Raw genomic sequence first — 24,099 nt, 5'->3', positions numbered from 1 at the left:
TGAGGTTCAGAAGTTGACGGCCTGATCAAAACAGACAAGCCATATGTCATGGCTTGAGCATGTTAGTGTTGACTGAGAGAAGAGGGAGATGAGTTTCAGTGGGTGTGAGTCTGCATTTACTACACGGCATCACTTCGGTTAGTATGATCAGATATTTCCCACTCATTCTGAACCGCATGAACTACCGCTATTTTTTACTCTGCAACATATTTCTCCTTGTAAGCCTATACAGATAAAATAATATGAAAACTACACAGTTTCATGACAGTTTGTGAAATACAGCAGTCACGAAAATTTAATCTAAAAATTTGTGTATTTGTGTACTTGGACACAAACTAATGTATTATTTACCACCTTTCTCATTCAATGATTAACTTAGAAATAATAAATAGGCAACATCCCATTACACTTGCTGGGAAAATTTCAGGTGATGGTTTGGTTAGGCTGAAGCACCAAAACTACTTAGTTAGATTTAGGAAACGATCATAGTTTGTGTTAAATGTTGTACCTTCTTAAAATAATTAACATGGATTACTGGTCTCCTGCATAACAGTCCTGTGGTGTCTTTGTCATTCTTTGTACAATGTCCACAGTGATTAGTTTGAAAGTCAGCTGTCAAGAAAAAGGACAATTATGTTCCAATGTAAAGTAATCTATAAATTAATTACATGACTATTTCACAAACTGATGTGGTACTAGACTGTACATTTACAAAGGATTGACAGCTAAGGTTAATACATTAATTAGCCTCCAAATACTGTTACTTTTGCAGTAATATTGCAGCTTGCGATGCTACAGTGACCCTCTGTTACACACAGCTGTCTGCTTTTGATTAATGGCGGTGCAGATTTACTAGAAAATATGTTTCTTATGTTTAAAGTGGAAACACGCAACTTTTAAACTCTTGTTTCCAAGTCATATTATTAGTTGTGCTGCTGTCATGAAGACAACACCTGTACAAAACCCTGGATTGCTTTTGTTTTTCCTTAGAGCCTAACTCCATGAAGAAACGCTCAACACTATTTTGGAAATAAAAGTGAAGAAAGAAGCATGCTCACTAATTGATGTGTATTGCATTGTCTGTTCCTACTTTAAATAATGTAACCTGATTTAATAACTAGTTTGAAGTTAACTTAAGCAGAACTTAACTTCGTTATGAATTGACAAACAGTTGGTGCAACGCTAACCAGATTCCTCAGTCTGCAGTTCTGTTCCTAACCAGAGAAGTTGCAAGCAAGCAGCTGGCATGTGGAGTCTTTCCAGAGGCTACACACACACAAGCATATGCATACCAAAACAAAGATGAGGAACAACAATCAGCACACTATTTGTCCCCAGGAGCTGCTAATACAAACCAGGTGAGCAACAATAGCAGTTAATAACTCCAATTTACTTTGTTATTCAAGTCCCATCACAGAGCACTGTTTAAAATACCAATTTGAAATAGTAAATCAGCCACGCAGCAAAAACGGTTATCCCTGGAGACTAATACACACACAAAATATCCCACCTAACAAATTCGAGCAGACATACAGTCCCCTCCATCCATTTAGCATGCTGCGATACCCACAATTTCCTTTCTTCTTCCGTGGTAGAAAATGGCCTTCCTCTATTTCTCCTGCGCTCAAAACCCTGGGTAATTTTCTTAATCCAAGCCTGATTCTGTACATTTGCATAAAAATGTTCACTTTTGAGGCTCCCCTAACAGAACATGGCTCTAATACGCAATTACTTTCCTCAATAGTGGCGGCTAATTACAGAGGTGTCAGACAAACAGGTAGCAGAACAGAGAGGGGGCCTCCGACACAATGGCTGAGGTGCTACGCCGCCACATGGGACAGAGCGGCTCAATGGAAAGCAGTAAATTCATTTAGGCTGGCTTCATTAAACCCTGTTCCTTGGGCCCTGCATCATGCTCTCCCCTTTGCTCTCCCTGCTCTCATTTGTGGGACGGCGGATGTGCTGTGGGTAAGAAGAAGGCGATCACACAAATGAGTGCAACGCAGAGGGAATGGGGGAACGCTGTAGGGGAGGAAAGGAGGGAGAGATGGAGGGAGATACAGACAAGAAGGGAGGGAAGGAAGGAAAGAAGGGAACGGATGGTATCAATAAAGCAGCACAGAAATACAAAAAAAGAACAGAGCAATATTACAGAAAGTGCTGGTGGGATAGAACAAGGGCATGAGGACATGTGCTCATTTGATGATAAAGAAATAAGGCATAAAAGGATGAGCATATAAAAGAATAATTCTGAATATGGCTTTTGTTTTATTCATCTGACCCAGTCTTCCAAAAGCCACAGAGAACAGAAGAAAACAGAGAAAATTACAGCTTTGGTCCTCAAACACAGGCCAAATGCCAGGTCTCCAGCATGGTGAAACAAGGGCAGCCGAGCCCCGTGGCCTCTTTACCATTTAGATTATACTGGCAACTTTCTGACCCCACAGTATGGATAACCATAATAAGCCACAGCCCCCACTGTGCACCACCTGTAAGCCAAACATATTCACAAACAAAAACCTCAACTTGTGCGCTCAGAAATCCTGACCACAAAAGTATCCACGAGCCCAAAACTGACTGTACTTGCTCAAAAAGGGTGAACTTTCCACTTCTGCATAGCTCAGTTCAATACCACTGCGTTTCATTTGCACCATTTTGTGCCCAATTTCACAGAGCGCTCGCTGGGAGCACAATTAATGTCTGATGTAAAACGGACACTGAGAAGAGGTATGCCATCTCATTAAAAGGAAAAAATTCACACTTTCTGAATTGTAATTTGAAGGATTGGAGGTGGAAGACGTCTGCTCCCTTCAGTGAGGGAACACGGAGCGCTGATGGTCACGTGTTTCCACAGAGGAGGTGTCACCATCCTCAGACCGCTGCTTTGGTTCCTGGCCAGCAGAGCACTTCATGAGAACATTTCAGCGTGATTACATTACCTACTTGCTCCGTTGACACGCTGATTTCTGAGTGACTCAAATCACTTTCACACATGACCCACACATCCAGCTGCAGGACGAACACACACAGTCCACTGTACTGTACAGGCCTCTCTCTATGAAGGAAAACCTGCGAGGATCCCTGTGTGACGGTCACACACAGAGCTTATGAGGAGCAATATGTCACAGTGGTGTGTCCAAAAATGAATACTGCAGTCCAAATAGCAAGTTGGAGCCATAGGCGGTATATTAAATAGGCTAAAATCCTATTTAATATACCAACTCTGGTTAAAGTGAGTTTTTTCCCCTCCTCCCTGGACTCAAGGAAGCTCAGACAGACTGCAGGAGCACTGCAGGACCGCAAGACTAGCGCAACATGGTAATTTGACATTAATATGCGACACCTAAAATGTAAGCTGAGCAGCAGTTTATAACTGTCAGTTGTCTGTAAAGTTATGAAGTTCATGCAAATTTAAGCCCGTTATCCTGAAAACATAATCCACTGCTCTGAAAATACACACATATTTACTCCTTCTATAAGATTATCAGTGCTCTATTATGACTCATAAACACACACTTACTCATGTGGTGAACATTCAGCATTAATTTGAACTTTAATTTACACGAAACGGGCAAACAATGACTCAAGTTACAGACGAAGAAGTATTTCAACTTAGCATGTTTTTCTTAATCTCTGATGACTTATCATGGTTATTTTATCATTTATTACAATAAAAATATTACAGATTTGTCCTTTAAAGTCATATACACTTTAACACAATCAACAGTATTTGGGTGACACCTTTTACAGACTTGCTTGTCCCACCACTTTGGTCTTCCATGACCCACTATGTCCATTTGGTCCTTACTTGCTATGTGAAGGCTGCAACATGGGTATATATTAATGTACAAGGCCATTCTGGGCAGATTACCCAAGTTTGTTTTCATATATAATACCCACAATCTTAGATCCAACAATAGGCTAGGTTTAAAGTTGCCACCTTTGTGGATCTATCTATCTTTTGCATTGTGGCCCTTGGTCTTGGAATGACCTCTAGGATAGACTCAGTCTACCCTCTCTAATCAGTTTTAAACAAAAGCCAACTGAAATTATTATTACAAAATGTTCTTGCTATAATATAAAATCAATTTTGATATAGACTTTCTGGCCAGGTCATCAAGAGATTTTATCTCAATTGCTTTTTGGGTTTTGATACCATCAAAATTTTGGCCACAGATCAAAGTCTCCATGCATATACACAAATATTAGCTTTGATGATCTCTTGGCACTTCACAATTTGATTTGATTCCAATTCAGAGGACTTTCAATTCAGATTCAGCAATTCAGATGCAATTATACAATGAGTATCAAAGCATCTTGATGCATCAAAGTTTTTGATGCCATGGTATAGTTTGTTCCTCATTTGTGTGACTACTTATTTCTACTAAAATATAGTATATCTGTAATTAACCAGAATTAATTGCGTTAAACAAAACTGCATAAAGTGTAGCTCTTGTCTAGGTCTCTTTTTCTTTCAACTTCATCAAAGCTAAAATACTTCCAACATCAGGTTTTAGGCCGCAGGGTGCCAGTCCGATTGTATCCATCTGCGATCTGCAAAGGCAGCCTAGTTTGGAGGGTAAATGCAGCACACATTTTTACATCTGTTATGTTTCACCATCCGACTGCTTCAGCTCCAAGGAACTTCCGAATGTTGACTTTTCTGCATTGATTCATAATCTTCCAAGAGAGAATCACAATGCATCGAAGGATATTTTTTTCCCATCCTTAACAAATATATGCACAGAACGATATGCTCTGATCTTTTTGGGTGGTAAAACGAAACTGTAAATGTGCATGTCTGACTGAGACTGTTTTCAATCTTGAATAAAAAGAAATAAATTATAATTTTACGCTTCCAGAAGAAGTCAGAAAATAAGAAGAAAAATGCCCTTTCAAATTCTGACAACCTGACTGAAAATGACTCATACTGGGAAAACAAATCAGAAAACCAGGTTGTGAATTTTGTAATTTTGTTCTCTCTCTTTTATTTTCTTTTACAAAAAGAGTGGAGTAAAAGATAAATAAAAAATGACCATACACCCAGAGTTTAACCTTCAGAGTGGAATTAACATGAAAGAAACACCAACCCACAGGAACTGGGGAATGGATAAAAGCAAAAAAAACAAGATCAACTTTCAAAACAAAGACATAAAATAAAATCAGTGGGAAAATCAAATAAGAGAAGATCACTCTAAGCAGAGACCTTGTTGGAAGATGCACAATCTATTGTGCCTGAATTTCTGCATCACTGAGCAAAATCAAAAGCCATGTTTTTAAATCATGTTCTCTATTGGCTGCTTCTTCTCCTTCTCTGGTCTGGTAATGGGCTAAAGTAATAATAATTTTCCCAGCCTGACAGAGCACGAGGTAAACCTATACGTGGGAAAAATCAAATTACAAGAAAAAATGTATTTGGTCAAAATGGAACCAATGATTTTGCTGTCAGGGGTCAACAATTTGGTTACCATGGATTTTAGTTGAATTTCAGTGTCAGGCTCATGACTCATTTTGTGAGATAATAGCTCTTCAAAGCCTGGGTCTAATGTGGTTCCAGAGCTGTGAGATGCAGGCTTTCCCATATACTGATTACATTTGGACATTCCACAAGCTAATTTAAACACTGCTGAGGTACACTGTTGTTTAGGATTCAGTGTAATACTGTAATCTGTCCTTCATATGTGGTACTTCACATCAATGCAGCTTATAAAATCAAAAGAATGAATGTTATAAGGACCTAGAACGGTGTTAGACAGCATTTATGTAGCTGTCATGTCATATTAGCATGGCTGTCAGGAAAAAAAAAAGCATTTCTCTGCCTCCTCATTAGAGATTTTGGTTAATTTCTGATCTTATTAGCTACTTAACTAGTCTCTAATATGGAAATCTGTCTTTTTGTAACACATTACAAGTCACCATAACCTGCACCAAAGACTTGAAATTAACTGCAACTGTCCCTAATTTTGACTTTCAACTTTCCCAGACTTGACAAATAACAGTTTCGTGTTTATTTCTAACTGATCTACAGGCCCAAACTGAATCTGTAGATTATTTTAGTTTTAAGCCGTGATCCGCATGGCTGGTAATGTTATAGACAATGTTCATTTAAGATAAAGAAAAAAGATTGTTTTTGACCAAAAATAGGCACACAACACATAAAACAACCTAAAATTACCTCAAGCTGTGCTGGCAGAAGTATTTTGTATATTTTATAACAGCAGATAAGTGTGACGTGCTGGAAAAGTCAAACGGTGTATAGGACTAAAATATAGGGTTCAATGTGGAGCCAAGACAGCAAAAATTAATTTCCATTTATAACTTTATAACTCATCTCTGATTACCCCTTCAACGTCTGTACTAATAATATAAACAAATTAATAAATAACTAGTAAGGTTCTTGTTAACAGCAAACCTGTTTCTGAACATACACACACTTAACATATCTCATAGCATTTAAACACCATGTCAGTGTGTAAGCGCACATGCGACACGGTGTAGAGTTTGTGCTCGTGCCACCTCACATTTTCGAATTTGGCAAAAAAGACCTAACCATTAAAATAATATATATTCCATGATGCATAAGCATAATAATTTCACTTGTAATAAGTTTCTTTACTGTTCCAGAATTGTCCTGGACACACTATCTTTGTGTTCCAGACGCTATTTTTTATTGTCCCTGGAACAATGGGACAACCTTAATTTCAAGTGTTGCCAGTTGGTGTTGCAATTCCTCAGTCACGGAAAGAAGGTGATAAAAGTCAAAGACTACGTAAAGCCCCTTTAAATTCCACAGCTGTTCAGCTGTCACTGACAGTCTGTATCACAAATCAAGTTGTATGACTTCCAGAAATGAGAGCAATCCAATCAAACTAAAGACCTCAGAGCAGTAGAGCGGCGTGGCGAGCAGGAGGACTTTGTCTGAAGAGGTCAGGCTCAAGCTCCTCTCACTTATTTCATATTACAGTTCGCTGAGAGTTTGACTTTTGAGAGCATACACAGGGAGGTGGAGGATGCTGCTGGCCTTGGATCTGTGCCCGAATAAAACAGCAGATCTCATGCCGTTGCAGCCTATAAGCTCCAGCTGCTTGCCTTCATTGTGTCTCTGCGCCGCGCCACAAATGTTCCTCCATCTCCGATACTTATCAAGGCACTGGAGTTTGACGCTGCCATTACTCAAAATTAATAACCACGGCAGCATGTTTATCATAGCACAGTTTCACACCCAACCTGCCAGAAATAATCACCTCAGTGTTTGTGTGTGTGATGGAGAGAGAGAAAGAAAGAAAGTCAAAGGAAGAAACACAGAAAGACAACTGGAAGAGAGATGAAGTGTGAAAAAGAGACGGAACAAAGAGAATAAAAGCCAGAGATGAAAGACATAACTGAGAGGGGAATGAAGAGAAAATCTGCTATGTGCATGCGTGTGCATCTGCCGTACCTAATCACTCAGACTCCATTACACCTCGTTGGTTTTTCCCGCACCTTTTCTTACCATCGTGTCTGACAACAGGGCAACACTAGCTCTCCTTGTGTATTCACTCCGCTAAGCAGGACTCTAATCTCCGCTGACAGCCAATCTGCTCCAACAAGGCAGGCCTGAGTAAATAAAAAAGGGCCTGCGTTTTTAATTTACAAATCATGCATTGCGAGCGCAGAGCAGAGTCTGCTTCCCCACTCGAAGTGGCATGAAATCCTTAGTAGTCGTAGCGTTTCTCAAATCATACAGTAGATTCTTGTACCGAACGTGTGAAAATGCAAGAGCTGACAAAGAGAAGTGACAAGGACAGGGGAAGGCCCCTCAGCACCTCTCCTCAAATCTGGAGAGACAGGTGGTTGAGAAACAAGACAAGGACAAATGTCTGTCGGTCACTGGTTCGGGCTGTGCTGACATTTTCCATGGCATTTAGAAAACATCCAAGAAAATCCAAAGAAAAAGAAGAGGAGGGGGCCTCAAGATAGTTAGCTGGAGAAAACCTATGTGTAGTGATGTTATACAATAAATGTAGAGACATGAAATAACCCCTTTTCTGAGTGATTTGCTCATTTTCCCACAGTGTCCTGTTTTCTGTAACGGAGACGAACTGTTATGGCTGAACTCAGCACCCAGTGAGGTCAGTTGGACAATTTATACCTGGTAGAACTGGCTGTTTATACTGTAATTCAACCAGGCCCAGTTCCAGGACAGAATGATTGGGGTTGCATCTAAAAATTAGTGGGGGGTGCACGACTATCTACAGTGCAGGTGTAACACTGATGAAAAACAGTAGGTGTTACGGGCCTGAGTGTGGCCCCTGATGAGCAGATTACACTGGAACACAACTGGAAAAAGTTGTAAACAGTAGTAAGTAAATACAGTCTCACGTTCCTTTTTAGCAACAGTGATATGTTGATAAATCAGAGCAACGTGCAGGATGACCTTCACACCAGTTCTTTAGTATAACCATACAGACATCTAGAAACACCAGACTGCTCAGTTATAAGTCCATATTCTCCATATTCATAGTATGGACAACAGAATTATTGCTACAACAGTGTTGGTCTAATGCAAACAAATAAAACTACATAAAATATTTAAATCATACAGACTTTACAGAATAACATCTTAGTATTTTGGGGTGGCTGTGGTAAAGAAGATCATCCATTTATGTTCATGTGAATGTGGTGAATGCTGGCATACAGTATACAGCACTTTGAGTATTCGGAAGACTAGAAAAATGCTGGATAATTGCAGGCCATTTATCATTTTCTGATTTCTTAATTTGCAGATTATTTTCACAATTAATTATTAATCTATAAAATGACAAAAAATGTTTAAAGTGTTTATTACAATTCCCCAGAGCACAGAGTGAAGTCTTAAAATTGCTTCTTTTGTCCAACTAACAGTCCAAAACCCCAAAACCCTTCATTTACTATCATAAATGACAAAGCAGCAAATTATCAAATAGCTGGTGATTAATCTTCCTTCGACTTAGTCATCGTTGCAGCTCTAGCGTGGAGTTGTACTATAGGGATTTTTCCAAATAACGAAGGTTATAGGTTAAATCCTTGTGCTAGAGTACCTTTCTGAGCACACATGTAATCACATAATCTAACTCCTTGGTAAATGTTCCTCAGTCTTTAATTTTAACTCCTAAAGTTGGCTCTTTAAAGTATTCTTCAGTATAAGTTTGTCAGAACTTTGACAAATGCAAACACCCCGGTCACCTTCAGTGTGGCCAAGCAAAGTAAAGCAACCAACTGTCCTTTGACACGTCATTGATCACAGTGATGTATCATATACTCATTCGATTTTAGGGTTTAACACTTCTCCAGGCACCGCGAGATCTGCCAGCTGGCTGTGACAGAGGGTATTTGAAATGAGCTTCCATTGCAAATGCCTCCAAATCCACACACATATTAGTGAAGGTGTGTTTCTGGGAGAATAGTTCTCCAATTATTTCCTGCTTAATAAGCTCCTGAAAGTCAGAGAGGGCCCCTGGTCATCCCTCATCTAGTCCGGTTTCTGTGAGAGGGGACAAAAATGTAAAGAAGCCAATTTGGGATGTGATTTGTGATGCTTGTAAGTGATGGAGATATGCAGAGAACGTTGGCCCGAAGAAAAAAGGAAAAGAAGGAAGAGAGGATGAATATTGATTCCCGGGTTTAAAGGAAGCTGTCGGAAAGACTGAGAGATGAAGAAAAAGAGTGAAAGAGGAAAAAAACATCAGGGCTTTTGGGAAATGCCCAACTTCCAACAATACAGATCTCATAAAAGAAATGACTCACTTGCTCCATGCATCTGCTCTCAGCAACAAATACAGACCAACTGACCAGAGCTCGCTCACAAACACACACACACACACACACACACACACAGGACAGAGGGGGTCACACATAAATCTGCATGTCAACACAGGCCGTGTGTCCAGCAGCAGGGTTAATGTTAGTAGAATAGATGCTGACTCTTTGCTTTGACCACTGAGGAGGCTTCACCACAGACTTTATTGCAAAATACACACACTTGCACAAACAGAAGCATGAGATTTATATAAAAGACACGTTTCACCTCTTCAGCCACATCCCCAGCCAACATTACTCTCTTTTAGATTAAAGCTTAAAGCTAGAGAGAAGATACTGGTGTCCTATGAACACCCAAGGAATCCAGTGGTACCGACTATGTCATGCTAGCTTGTTACGAGCACTGTAAAAACAAATAACTCAAAACATTTAAGTGTTGAAGTTTTACCAACTAATAATGTTCTGTTGAGATAATTTACTTTTTCACTTTAGATAACTTTGATATTTGAGTTTTAGAACCCCACATAAAACTATTTCAACAATTGTTGAGTAAACTCACTGGAACGAAAATGAATAAAGATTAATAATTTAATATGTTCAAAAAAACTAAAAATTTTAGAGTTTGACTTTGACTCAGAACTCAAAAATGTAGTGAAGGTAGTTGTCTTGAAATTATGAGTTTTCTCTCTTTTTTTTTAACTAGCACTGCCATTTTCACAGGAGTCCATTGACATCCCACCTGAAGATATCTGATATCTGAATGAAAATGAAAGAGCTGAGAAAACTCGAGGCATTTCAAGGCAGCGTACTACAACAGACTTTTGAGTTTTGAGAATAAAATCAAATTAACATTCTGAAAATATAAAGAATAAATCCATGGTTGTAATCATTTACTTTTGTTCTCACGATAAACCTGAATCTTTGAGTTTTAGAACCTCCAAAATATGTATTTCAAAAATTATTAGATAACCTCATCAAGGTGAAAGTGGATAAATGTTAATATTTTAAAAACATTTAATTTTCTTCTTTTTGTCTCTAAAACTCAAAGATTAAAATTTAGCTTAAGAAGAAAAGTAAATTGTCTCAACTTAATATTATGAGTTGGCAAAACTTTTTAGTTTATTCCAAAACTTAAGAGTTTTTTTTTTTTTTTTTTTCACAAACTGTGTCTGTTGGATGGGCACCAAAGAATCTCTCCTGCCCATTTTATGCTAATTTAATGCAGTTTGGGGCAAGAAATAAAAAAATTAAATAAATAAATAAAACATAAAATTTTTGTAGGCAATATAAATGTGATATTGTCACCTATTCTATTTCAATATTTCTGCATACTGGGTCCCTCAACAGCTGAGACTCTTGCAAATTCAATGAAGTCAACTGTATTCATGTGTGATGATGTTTCTCCCCACAGCAGCCATTTCATTGTATTGAGACCGTTTTTTTTTGTTTTTTTTTAAAACTTGATCTCACTGGATAAAATGACCCATTCTGACCTCTTGGATAATCACAGCCTCATGAAACTTCAAAACCACCAACTAGATGCCCTGGCCATTCAGAAGATACAGGGTGTCCTCTGTATATTGACAGTAAGAGGGTCTCTAAGTGATTTTCAGAACAGAAGTGCTCCCCATCCTATCGCTAAAAATGCAATTCTCACAAGAATCTAACAAATCACAGCATGATTTTTTCCTTTGTAAAGTGCTCCTCAAGGCTTTGGAGATTTAATGTGGTATTTCGTGGGGATGTTTGACCAGTGTTGATCAGTTCTCTTCATAGTGGTCAAAAATTGTTAAATTGTAGGCGAGATCTGAGTAATAAATTACACCAACCCCCAAAAAAATCTCCTGTAACAATGTAGGAGACATAATAGTGCATGGAAATAGCCATCATATGTTTCAGTCATAATGTTTTAAGCCCTTTGTACCTCGAGTGAACAGTAGGGTCAGGGGAGTGGCAGAAAAAGTAAATATTTTTAAAAAAAGAAGAAAAGAAAAATACACAAATTGTACAAATGACAAAGTGGACTATCAAATAAACACAGTCTGTTATTGGAAAAAAAACATGTCTCTAGAAATAAAAGAATCTTCAGAGACAGACACAACAAAAAGAAAACACACAACAGCAACAAAAACCACAAACAGTCCATGAACACAACACAAAAGCTCCCCGGAGTTTCTTGCAAGATGAAAAAAACGGACAGCAAGCACCAAAAAAATGAAAGAAAACCGTTTAACTTTGACACTGTGTTCTCAACTTGGTTCTGAAAAAGTGAGCGCTGCCATTTTGCTCCGCCGTTCCACTTTGATCATGACTCGCTCCCCATTTTCAAACGCTGTGACATTTGAAAAACACAATCCCACTTTGGTCTCCTATCATCGCTGGAAGGAGGATACAGGGAAATAACAGGGCCGACACTGCCCACCTGCAGCACATCACATCCTCTCTCCCCGAGAAATGACGGTGACCAAGAAATAGGCGTCCAACTGTCACAATCTGCCCGCCGGACTGTGACGATGGGAAGTCCATATTTGGTCATCATTTCTCACTTTCTTACACTGAGACGCTGTTTTCGGCTATTACTGAGGAAGATGAGGGGAGCCAGAGGACACTGTGTTCATTTATTTATTTTTTTTTCAAGATGAGAGACAAGAAGAAAGAGCGAAAGAGAAGAAGGGACTGAAATGTTTTACCTCCCGCAGAGCTCTATCTCTCCAATGGTGGCCCCTTGTCGGGGGACAAATTGATCCTGGAAATAAGGGGTCATTTCCTCTGCCTGTTTACCTGCTCTCAGCGCACTGTCATCACGCACAAAAACTGACCCAGCTGTAGCTGATGTGAGGGAGGGTTGAGTCATTTTGGTCGTCACTGTGACAACAAGCAAGACACTGCTGTGTGTGTGTGTGTGTATGTGTGTATGTGTGTGTGTGTGAGTGTGTGTGTGTGCTGACTTCCCCAGCAGCAGTGACCTGATGACCTCTGACTCTTTGGACTTTGAGCCAAATAAACTATTTCAGCATCTCGCTCTGAGGAGAGAGGGGCAGACAACCATCATCGATAAAATCTTGCTTTAAATCAGCCTATCAGACTAATAACTTCTTGTTGAGTGCGTCTGTCCAGGCTCATATTCGTGGGGTTGCCAACAATTGTTTAGACTCCATCAGTTCTGATTCAGATTCTTCTTATTGATTCAGGTTCTTCTGTAGCTTTTCTGTTTTATTTGTTTGTTTGTTTGTTTTTTAGGTCACCATATCCATTGTACTTAATTTTTAATAATAGGAGCTATATGTAGGAATTCTAGTTTAAAACATTCCAAAAATTAACTAAAATTATTGTCAGAATGTGAAGACAAAAATGTTTAGGCATTATGTCAGTGTCCATGTATTAGGGAAGTAACAATATATTAAATTATCACAATAAAAAAATGCCGCCATAACGTACCTGACTGTGACAATATCTATCATGATATTACATGGTTAATCATTTGATTTGATCATATTTATCTTATTATATAAAAGGGCTGCTGCTGACTACTGCATTCTTTTTGTTTTGCACTTGTACATACATAATTCAAACATTCATTGCCAAAGATAATTCATGACAATTTTTTTCACATGCTTAAGTCATGACTGGCTACTTTTATTTTATTTCATTGAAGAAGGAAAGCAGAAGCATTTAAGTGAAAAGAAAAAACACACATTTTCTACAAATAAAAAAAGCTGTATGTTTATGACTACATGTACATAAACGATTATTTAATAACAAAAGATTTTTCAGGTCGTCAGTTTTCTGATCATATTGTGGACTTTTTATCATGGTAATATCATACTTTGCATTTTTGGTCTGTGATTGGGGCAGAACCACTTTGGCAGAAAAGAAATAAGTGACAGAAATAGAAGCAGTGGTGTTGCTTTCTTAAGTAGAGTGATGAGGTTTCATTCTGAAGCCACATTTCTTCTAGATTGTTAAGTAAAAAGCAGTTAATGCTCATGTTGGCTACATGAGGATAGTTTGTTGAAAGAAAGAATGGGAGGGACTGTGCATTACCGTGTTTCATACTATAGGGGTGGACACCCCAACTTTCTGATGACATGCTGCTCCCAATTTGTTTGGAGTATAAATTCTACAAGTGACCATTTCTTACATACAGCCTGTTTAAAGTGTAATGTTTTCATTTCACATGAACTGATCCCAAGAGATTATGAGCACAACTAGAGGGATCAAAACAGCTGCATTCTTCATGCAGCTGTAAAATGCAGCAAATGATTCAGGATATTTACACACAAATACATTTTGCTGTTACCACTTTCTTTTTAATACTTAGCCACATTTTTTAACACAAGCTCAGTCTGCCAAAAATTAAATACCACATGTGTTTTTACTCATGCGTAAAAACCAATGTAAATACCCCATAGAGCAACAGGTGCAAAATTCAGCGTAGAGAACTGTAAAAAAATTCATGACCAAAATTGAAAACTATGTTTTGTAAATTTAGAACTAGCTCAGTGAACATATTGACTGTTCCTGTTCTAAAAACTGTGCTCCTGTGTCCATTTTTTTTGGTCTTTTGTTATAAACCAAATATGGTTATTTTCAATTAAATTCAATGGCCGTTATTTGCATGACTACATATAATACAATGAAGCTCAAACATATTAATAGAAACTATTTGATCATAATAAACAAAAATAAACAATTACAATACAAAAAGGCATGAAGAACAAGAGGGGCTATGGAAGGTAGAATGATACAAGAGATAAAACTACAAAAAAATGATTCATTAAATAAACATAAATTATTAGTAAAGCTGCAGTGATTTCGATAAATCGATAATTAATCAATTATTAAATTAACTGCCAAATATAATGATAATAGATTATCAAATTTGATTATAATTGATGCGACTGTGGCAGGATTAATTAACTGTTTAATCAAGAAAATGACACATCAACAGATTTATCAACAATGAAAATTGTCATTAGTTGCAGCCCTAATTATCAGACATATGGGAGCTCACAGAGTTGCGATCACCTCCCTCCCAGTAGGACTGGAAGACTCTCCGAGTCACTTGTTCATTCCAAAACTCTGACTCTTTAAATGCCCCTCTCTCTCGTCACTTGCACAATGACACACTGGCTGTGACGACATGGTTCTGTTGAGGGTTGTTGTATCCGAGCTCGGAGCACCACAGCAGTGCAGAGTGGTGTGGATACCCCCTGCTGTGAGGCTGTAGTGGTAACACATGTCATCACGATATCGCTTGGCATGGCATGGCTAAAGTGGATCAAACTGGGCTCATGGAAAAATCCTATAACGCACACACCTCTGCTTTCACCTCTGTCACGACCACCCAGTAGTTTCTTCCTTTAAATAAACCCCCTCCTCTCCTCGCCACTCGGAGCTGTGTGACTGTAAAGTGTAACAATAAAGCTGCTTATGATTGGAGGCTTTTATTTGCTCTGAGTCCTTGAGCAGCATCAACATGTACACAATACACAATACACACATACACACACACACACACACACACACACACACAAGACTGCAGACCCAGGAGGCAGGACAGAGCAAACATCAGAGCAGCAAGCATGTAAGACTCCTCAGCTACGACTGTCCACCTCAGCCCTTCACGTCCCCACTGTCTCTGCTTCATTCATCAGCCAACACCACACCTACTGTATGCTGCTACACACACACACACACACAGCACCCAGCTTTATCTCCCACACAGACTGACACCAACACACATACACACCATTTTAAATTCCAATATTCCCACAGGTGATCCAGACACACACACCTTCAGCCCCTGAACCAATGCAGTAAATATCATTATGGAATCAATGCAGCCTCGAATCAATCGAAGCTCTGCCTGTGTGTGTGTGTGTGTGTGTGTGTGTGTGTGTGTGTGTGTGTGTGTGTGTGTGTGTGTGTGTGATAAAGGAAAGAAGCTGATAACACCCTGTGCTCCTGTGAGGATTTCACCAAACTCCATGTTTTTTGATTGAAAGGAAGGCGGGTAAGGTATTACCATAACCTTCCCACCACATGTCTGCTGTTAACTCAATAATGCAAGAATGATTTCACACACGCGCGCACACACGCATGTGTGCGTGCACACGCACACATCCATTGTTGCTATGCACCATGGTAAATTCAATATTGCGCTCACACTCCTAAGCCAGAGTGGGAGTAGAGTCGGCAGAGAAGCCACAGCCTTAGCTGTAAATCAATAGATTAAATAGAAATGTATGAATAAAACACAAGATAATAAATAAAAGAGGAGATGGTTTACTTTTGCCATCATATACTGCACAGGTTCTCTCCCATTTGAGTGAGCAAAGAGGGAAAAGAGGAGAAAAAAAGGAGTGGGAGCAGCAAGAAAGATGACCAGGCAGATAGAAACAAAGAAAAAAAGTTCTTGTTGAGCTTTCAGCTTGTGTTTTTAATTCTTGTGTATCCTTCCCTCTGCTGGTGTTTGCATGCTTGCATGAGGAGTTTATCTGTTGTAGTACCATATGTATGATATGTTTTCATTTCAAGTACATGAATGTGTACACAATATGTGTTCTAGTGTAAATATCATTACTGAAGCATCTGTGTGGCCTTGGCTTAACAGTCAGACATGTCAAACAAGCAAAGTGTTTGATCATTAGTGAAGTTCGTACATAATTATTCCAAATGTGGTTCAGTTATTTTTGACTGTGTTCACGTGTAGAGTTTGGTTTATGTGTATGCTATTAAAATCACCCTTCATATCAATTAGTTAACCTTAAAAAAAATCATTCAACCTGCTTCTTCATTGTCCGTCCAGAGATTACAGGAGCCCTGTGGAGTTTTCTTGTGAACAAACAAAATTTATGTATATATTCTCTGTTTCTCACCAAAACACACTGTGTGCATCCTTGAGGCTGAACAATTTTCCTTATAAAACATTTGCAAATCCAATATTCAGAATGTTTTGAAACCTCCACAGTTTACATCAGTTGGCAGTCTTCTTTTGTTTACATCCATGTTTAGATCAGCTAGCAGTCTTCATTGGCACATTTTTTGGAGTGTTAACATCATAGGTGTATTACTGCTGGAGCGCACTGGAACGAGTCTTTACCACTGTTTTTTCCTCCAAGTGAGGAAACAGAATATTCTCTGTTTGCATAATCTGTTTTCTTTTTCAAAGCACGTGAAGACAGAATCATCACTGCTGCATATGGCCCCAATCAGACAGAGCAGAGCTGCAGTGAGAGGCACTTATTTCCAGTGGTTTTCTGCAGACTTGCCCTCGTAACAGAGAGAGAGAGTGAGCACTCATGTGGACTGACTGTCACTTAATGCAGAGAGGCAGAGTCTCACCCCCTCCGGTATGTTCCATGGGACCTTACTTTGGGAAAAATATGAACGGTAGTCAACAGTGAGAGACAAATAATCTGTTGATCCCATTTGAACTGTGAAATACAATATTTATCAATTTAATGCCTCATTTTACGAGAAAAGAAAGTCACAATATGTGGTACACTTGTCATAGTTTAATTTAATTTAGTTTTATGTGAAACTGCTCAGTGAACTACATCTAAAATTCACACAATATATGACATCAGCACCAATATTGCTGTCCTTTTTAACATTATCTTATTATCAAACAGGAAAAAAAAAAAAAAAATTGTCTCTCCCCATAGACTACCACCATATTTTTCATTAACTAGGTCCCAAGGTGGTCCACTGGAAGAGGCGCGACTTTGCCTCGTTATTTTCAACATGATAAATCTATTCATAAAGTCATTTGATCATTTGGTTGGTTATAGCTGATTAATGTATATAAATTTTCCACTGTAGTAGCAGTGGTCAAATGACCAGTGAATACTGAATACGTCACCCACACATGTTCGTTTGTGTCCTCATACATGGACACTGGATACAAACAAACAGACCCACTCATAAAAACATTGCTCCATAGTGCTACTAATTGTCAAAAACTCCACAGGGTGCCTTTAAAGAAGTGATGCGGAAGGATCTCAAAATCTAGTGTTTACTAAAGACAACATTATTATAATGCCAGAGAAGCAACCACTACTTTTCATTAATCATTAGCAGTTTGCTCCCCATGAGAAGATTAAAAAAAAAAACATAAAAAATGACTAATCAATGAAAGATTTCTTTGCCAACTAAGACCCTAAAGAGCCATTAGTCAAATGATGAGATGAGATGAGGCGGCCCCACAACCCACTGGATTTCTTTTATTTGATTTATTTTAAGAATCGGCATACACATTAGTATTGGATTTATTATAATGCCACTTTTTACACGTTTTTGTTGTCTCATTAACTAGTCTGAGTTATGTGAGTGACTGATGTGTAGTGGGCATCACTGTTTGACAATCACTGTTCGTGGTACTGAGCTACACAAGCAGACTGCAGCTGACTTGGCGTACCTGTCGTTGATGCTCCAGTTGAGGCAGAGGTTTAGGGAGCTGAGGTTGCGACATTTCCTCACCACCTCCATCACTGTCTCGTTGTTGAGCTCTGAGATGTGCCGCAGGTCCAAGACATTCAGGTTCCGTAGCTACGAGAGAAAACACAAAAACGTTTGCATGATTCGACCGTGTCAAATTCACACAAATAGCTAGTGAAGCTGTGGAGCACAGAGAACCTAATAACAATGTTGCCCTTTAAAGTCCAACCGAAATCACATTTATTCATCCCTTTCTGTAGTCAAAAATAAGTTGTTGTTTTTTTTATTTACTGTTAATAGTTTTTTATAACTATATTTAAAAGGAAGAAAAACTGTATTTTAAAGAAACGTCAGAAATGCATAGTGTTAGACTAAGCAGACCAGAGAGGAACTGAAAGATATTTTCAGTGTAATCTACATGTAATGGACAGACAGCATTTTGTTAGTGGTATTGAAGAGTAAGAACCACACCAGCATCTAACAAGACCAAAGTGGTATTTGCAGGTACATTTACATGCTGTTTAATGTGCTAATTACCTATATAGCCTGCAAACTAATGTTGGCGATGCACTCCTTCCTCTGTAATTGTTTGCTTGGTTGTTTGTTAGACAACTTAAGGTGCTGGACAAGACGTGTTCATGTATGTAAGTTAGATGAGGCAGAGACTTTAGCAGGAAAGTTAATTTGGGTTGTTGTTTAGAGTTCGCTCGTGTGTTGTGTAGCAGGTTGCTGTCTGGCTACGTGTGAGAATGAGCTTTCCCTATAAGAGAGCAGAGACATCACTGTTTTATTCAATATTTATTTAACTGTATTGAAATAAGGTCTCCTTCTATGCAGATGGATACCTAATGGTACTCCATTGAATTAATGCAAAACTAGGGGGTAAAACAAAACAACTAGATGACGTCACTCAGTAAAGCGCAGATCCCAGATAGTTTGGAAGTTCTCACTATACATGTGTGATTCCTGTGAATTAAAAACATGCTTCCTTCACTGTTTTGACAGAGGAGTACAGAGAGGACAGACAGAGAGCTGCACATTATGATGTCACAGACAACTTTAACCTTTTGGATATGAAATGTCATCACCTTATCAATTTATTCTATTAGATAATTGTGTGTAATTTTGTCATAATTAGCATATGAAATCTTGAGTTAGGGCCAAAAATGTGTTTACTGGGCTTACCGTCACCTTGACCGTTGATAACCAAAATCTAATCTAAAAGGCCCCCGCGACCCGTCAAGGATAAGTGTTTACGGACAATGAATGAATGAATTAATCATTTTGTTGCTGCTGTTTACATTCAACCTAACACAAATTTACAAGATGCACTATATATTTTTTGTGTATATATGTAACTAACTGTATATATTGTTGCTGTTTCATATTTTATCCTACTCTACTATGAATTCAATTAATTTTCTTTGTATATGTTGTATGAGCACGTAAAGGAACTTCAGCTCTCATTTCGTTGCAAAACCCTGTGCTGGGTAATGATAATAAAAGACCTTGATACTTTGATCAAACTATAGATTACCATAGATACTCTTCATAGAAAGTGTTACTTAAGTGTTTCCTATTTTGTTTGTGATTTTTTTTTCACAAAAGAAAACAGTGAAGAAGTAGTTTACAGCAGATGTGTTTGCTGTAGCAGACGAAAAAGGCAATTTAATCTTAAAACTTAATTTTATCTTTTGTACAGAAAGCAGGCATATATAATTCCCTGTCTATTCATGAAGGAAGCAGTAGTTGATTTGATACTGTGAACCGTAGAACAAAAAAAATTTCAGAGAATTTCAAGGCATATATGGCACACGCCTCCAGAACTGCATGCATAGTTTTGATATATCCCCATGGATTGTGGAAAAAAAAAATCTGCCTTTACTTTGAGCAAACTTGTGTACTGCCACATGCACTGAAAAATATCATGAATGCAGAATAAAACCTAACAAGGTAGGTAAATGATGTAAAATTGCTCTCTGTTACTGTTTATCATTCTACGCCTGCGTGCCCGGTGTGAGGGGTTATGAGCCAATATGAGCATTCACTTTCCCTCTTCCTTTCATCTCTCCGACTTTCAATAATCCCTCTTTCCGATCTGAATACCTTATAAGAGGGGGTTTAGATTAATCCTCCAGTCAAAATCTCTACTTCCTGACACACTCTTAGAAACCCACACTGACACTGTTCAACAAGCGTTCCCGCTCACTGAAAATTACCAAAGGCTTTTCAAGTCACAGCACAGGTGTATTTCCTCTGATACATACTCAAAACTATTTAAGGCACAGGTGCACGCACACATACACACACACACACACACACACCAGGGATGAAAGATAATAAAGGTATGATGGCCAGCCGCCAGGGAGGCAGGGAGGTAAATGTCATGGCCAAGGCTAAAGAGAAAACAAGCTTACAGTTGATGTTAAGATCACTGAGCACTATTGTGGGCTCCATAGGCATGACATATACCTACCAGCATGAAGACACGTGGGGGGAACGGATAAGGACCGAGGCCGCTGGGTGAAGTAAGCACACATGTAAACACTCCTCCCTGTTCGCACATACTGAGAATCAAAACGCACACCGACTGCAAACAAACACGAAGAGTGTGTGTGACGCTGCACTGCGCTGAACGTAATAAAAAAGGCTTTACCTCTGTCTCGCGGCTCCGTTTGTCTCTGCACTCTTATGCAGCCTGTGGCTTTTTTTTTGTCACTCCTCAAGAGAAAAGTGCATACCTCTTTTGATAAAAGGTCTGCTTAGGCATGAAATAAACATGAAACAGATTTGGTTTGTGGCACAGCCGCACCTTTGCTGTGAAGATATGCTTAGATATACTAATGAAATAAACATTAAACAGCTTGTGAGTGCAAAGACAGGTCAAGAATGCAGCATTGATCGTCTGGGACGGCTAAACTGACATGATAAACAATGGTACTTAATGGAAGAGAAAAAACCTCAACTGTGTGGATTATCATAGACATGCACACATTCACTCTTCACATTAAGGGTTCTCTAAGGGCTTCTATCCAGAACCATTTGTTCCTGAAGAAGCCTTTTTTGAAGAAGGGGTTCATCAAGGGTTCTTTGTAAGACTAAGGGTTCCATTGGGAACCTTTTTCATCCAGAGAAACCCCTTGTGGGTTTCAACGATCCTTGAAGAACTCTTTCGTTAAGGGTTCTTTGTACCATAATATAAAATGGTTCTCTGTAGACCCCACTGAGTGTGTTTGAGATAAAATCCTGTGCAGGGTGCAGGGTTCCTATGCCTTTTACAAAAACAAGCTCAAGCATTTTTAACATGCACTGTCAAACTTTTTCAGCACCTTGTAAGTTCAGTTAATGACGTACAATGATATTTTGACATTTGATTTCTTTGAAGCTGTTTCAAACACTTTATCCAAATCCAAGCACTTTGAAAACCTTGAAAACATGACATTAAAATTAAACTGTTTTCAAGAATTTCCAGTACCTGGAAGAACTGTGAAAATTAAAAGGTTTACAGTAGAACCCTTTGGTAGATTAGAGATAAAAACCTCTGGGAAATAAAAATGTTCTCTGCAGAACTCCCTTGGTGAATGCTAGATAAAATCCTTGAATTATAAAAAAGGATCTTGGTAGAACCCCCTGAGAGTGTTCTAGATAAAACCCAGGAATACAAAACTCTTCACAGTAGAACACCTTCACTGTGTTCTAGATAAAACCCTTTGAACATAAAAAGTTTTTCAGTAGAACCCTCTGAATGGGTTCTTGTTAGTGTCTTATTAGGTGGAAAGGTTCTGGATCAAGCCCCCAGACAGGCCTCTTGATGGAAATATTACACCATAGAATGGTTCTCTGCAGAACCTCTCATAGGGGGTTCTGGGTGAAATCTTGCACAGTTCTAACCCTTTATGGTGGGTTCTGGGTTCAAGGTACTCTCTGAAAGGTGCAACCTTTGGAAAGGGTTCTACCAAGCATCAGAAAGGCAGGACAAAATGAAGAACGCTTCATGGTTCTACGTAGCATCTTTATTTCTGAGAGTGTACAAGCAGATGCTCTCACACGCATGAAAACACACACACACACACACACACACACACACACACACACTGTCATGTGCTCCTGTGGCCAGTGTTGGATCGAAGTGCTAAATTATTCATGCAGAAATCGGCTGATCTGTGTGTGTATGTCTGCGTCAGTGTGCATGTGTCTGTGTGGTTGCATTGTTTGCAAAACACAGGCTCTGCAAAAATCAAACCTAGCCTAAGTGACCACTACCACTGATATTCATAGGAGCAGACATCCACTCACACTGTCAAAAGAATTTAAATCAGCTGCACACACATCCTTACTCTTTTATCCACACACACACACACACAGACAGTTATTTGCATTCACTATTTATGGTTATTAAGCCTGGAGTAAATTTTAAAAGCCCCAACATCAAAAGTAGTATTTGTTCTCCAAATCTTCAAAACTGCTTATGTCTGCTAAATAGAATTTTCTACTACAGCCAATAGTAACTGTTTCATTGATGTGGATAACCAATGAGAAATCAGGCCAACCGGTGCGAGTTTTCATTGGCTGAGAGTGTAGCTAGGTTGAAGAAAACTTGAAAATTTAGCAGATGTCTGCATGAAAGGGAAGAGGCAGAGTCACGGCTGCGACTGTAACTTACTAATCCATCTGTGAAAACCACCGCAGGAAAAGAAATTCCATAGTCTAGCAGACATCTGCCAAGAAAGAAAAATATCTTTCAAATCCCCAAAATGAAAAGTCACACAAAAAAACAACCTCTCAGTAATCAGTCACACCCGCAGAAGGTGACGGGCCACAGTGCCAGTGTTTGTTTTCTCAAGTTGACAGATTATCATAATTTGACTCATATAGGTGAAAGGTTTTAATGTTTCCGATCTAATTAAATAATTTCCACTCATAATATAGCTTATATTGTCTGCTCTTTCATTTCTGTGATCCAAGAATGAATGGGCATGGAAAGAAAGAAAAATAAATGGAGAGAAATGAGAAGGAGGGAGCATGAAAGAGAGAACGACAAAGCGAGTGATTCAGACAGCAGCACAAAGAGAAAAAGAAACAGAGAAAGTGAACCGGAGTGAGGAGAGGAATAGTGTAACGGAATAGAGAGCATGCAGGGGATTTGGTGAGGGGGTTCGGCAGGTTTTTCTCCTCCTCGTTGGCTGAAGTCTGTAACCAGGCAGAGTTTGTGTCGTCTCCTGAGCTGGCAGCTACACCTGGATAATTATTCATTCTGTTCACAAAAACACTGAAACCTGCAGAATCCAGCTGCTCAGAGGCCAGCGGGTCGTCCCCACCCCGTGAACGCACATGCATGGCACAGATATTAAGGAGCGCCCTGATTATATGAATATTCTGATGAGTATGTGCACACATGTTCAATAACAGAGGTGGAAAGTATCTATGTACATTAAGCCAAGTTCTGTTCTTGAGTACAATTTTGAGGAACTTGTACTTTGTTTTAGTATTTCCATTTCATGCAAATTTACAGGGATGCACACTATGGATTTTTTTCAGCCGATACCAAGAACAGATACCAATAAAATAACCAATAATTCTGTTTTTTTTTTTAAAGTTCATATAACCTGTAGTTTATATACTCCTAACTGACATTACAATGACAACAAAAACAAATAACAGTTCTGACTTTTTCAGTAAATTTTGCCTAAGAACTTAAATCAAATGCTTTGACATAATCTGTCAAATCGTATATTATTATAGACAATATCTATCAGCTATAATTTAATTAGTGGCATATTGATATAAATTTCCCATTATTGGCTTGGATATTCATCGGGCATCTGTACTAATTTACACCTCAACAAATATATTCCTTTTTTTTTTTACACCACCACATTT

The 24,099-nt window shown here is 38.7% G+C and overlaps 1 protein-coding gene across 1 annotated transcript in view; it reads right to left on the bottom strand.

The window, feature by feature from the left end:
• The window catches only part of fbxl17 (F-box and leucine-rich repeat protein 17), a 305,963-nt gene that overhangs the window by 168,203 nt on the left and 113,661 nt on the right, over positions 1–24,099 (bottom strand). Inside the window, exon 8 of the mRNA XM_084728685.1 lies at positions 18,200–18,330. Coding sequence (XP_084584811.1) covers positions 18,200–18,330 — 131 coding nt within the window. The remainder of the gene's footprint in view (positions 1–18,199; positions 18,331–24,099) is intronic.

Source organism: Lutjanus erythropterus, chromosome 10, assembly GCF_056507025.1.
Source record: "Lutjanus erythropterus isolate fLutEry1 chromosome 10, fLutEry1.hap2, whole genome shotgun sequence".
Classification (NCBI taxonomy): domain Eukaryota; kingdom Metazoa; phylum Chordata; class Actinopteri; order Lutjaniformes; family Lutjanidae; genus Lutjanus; species Lutjanus erythropterus.
This window is presented reverse-complemented; position numbering and strand designations above follow the sequence as displayed.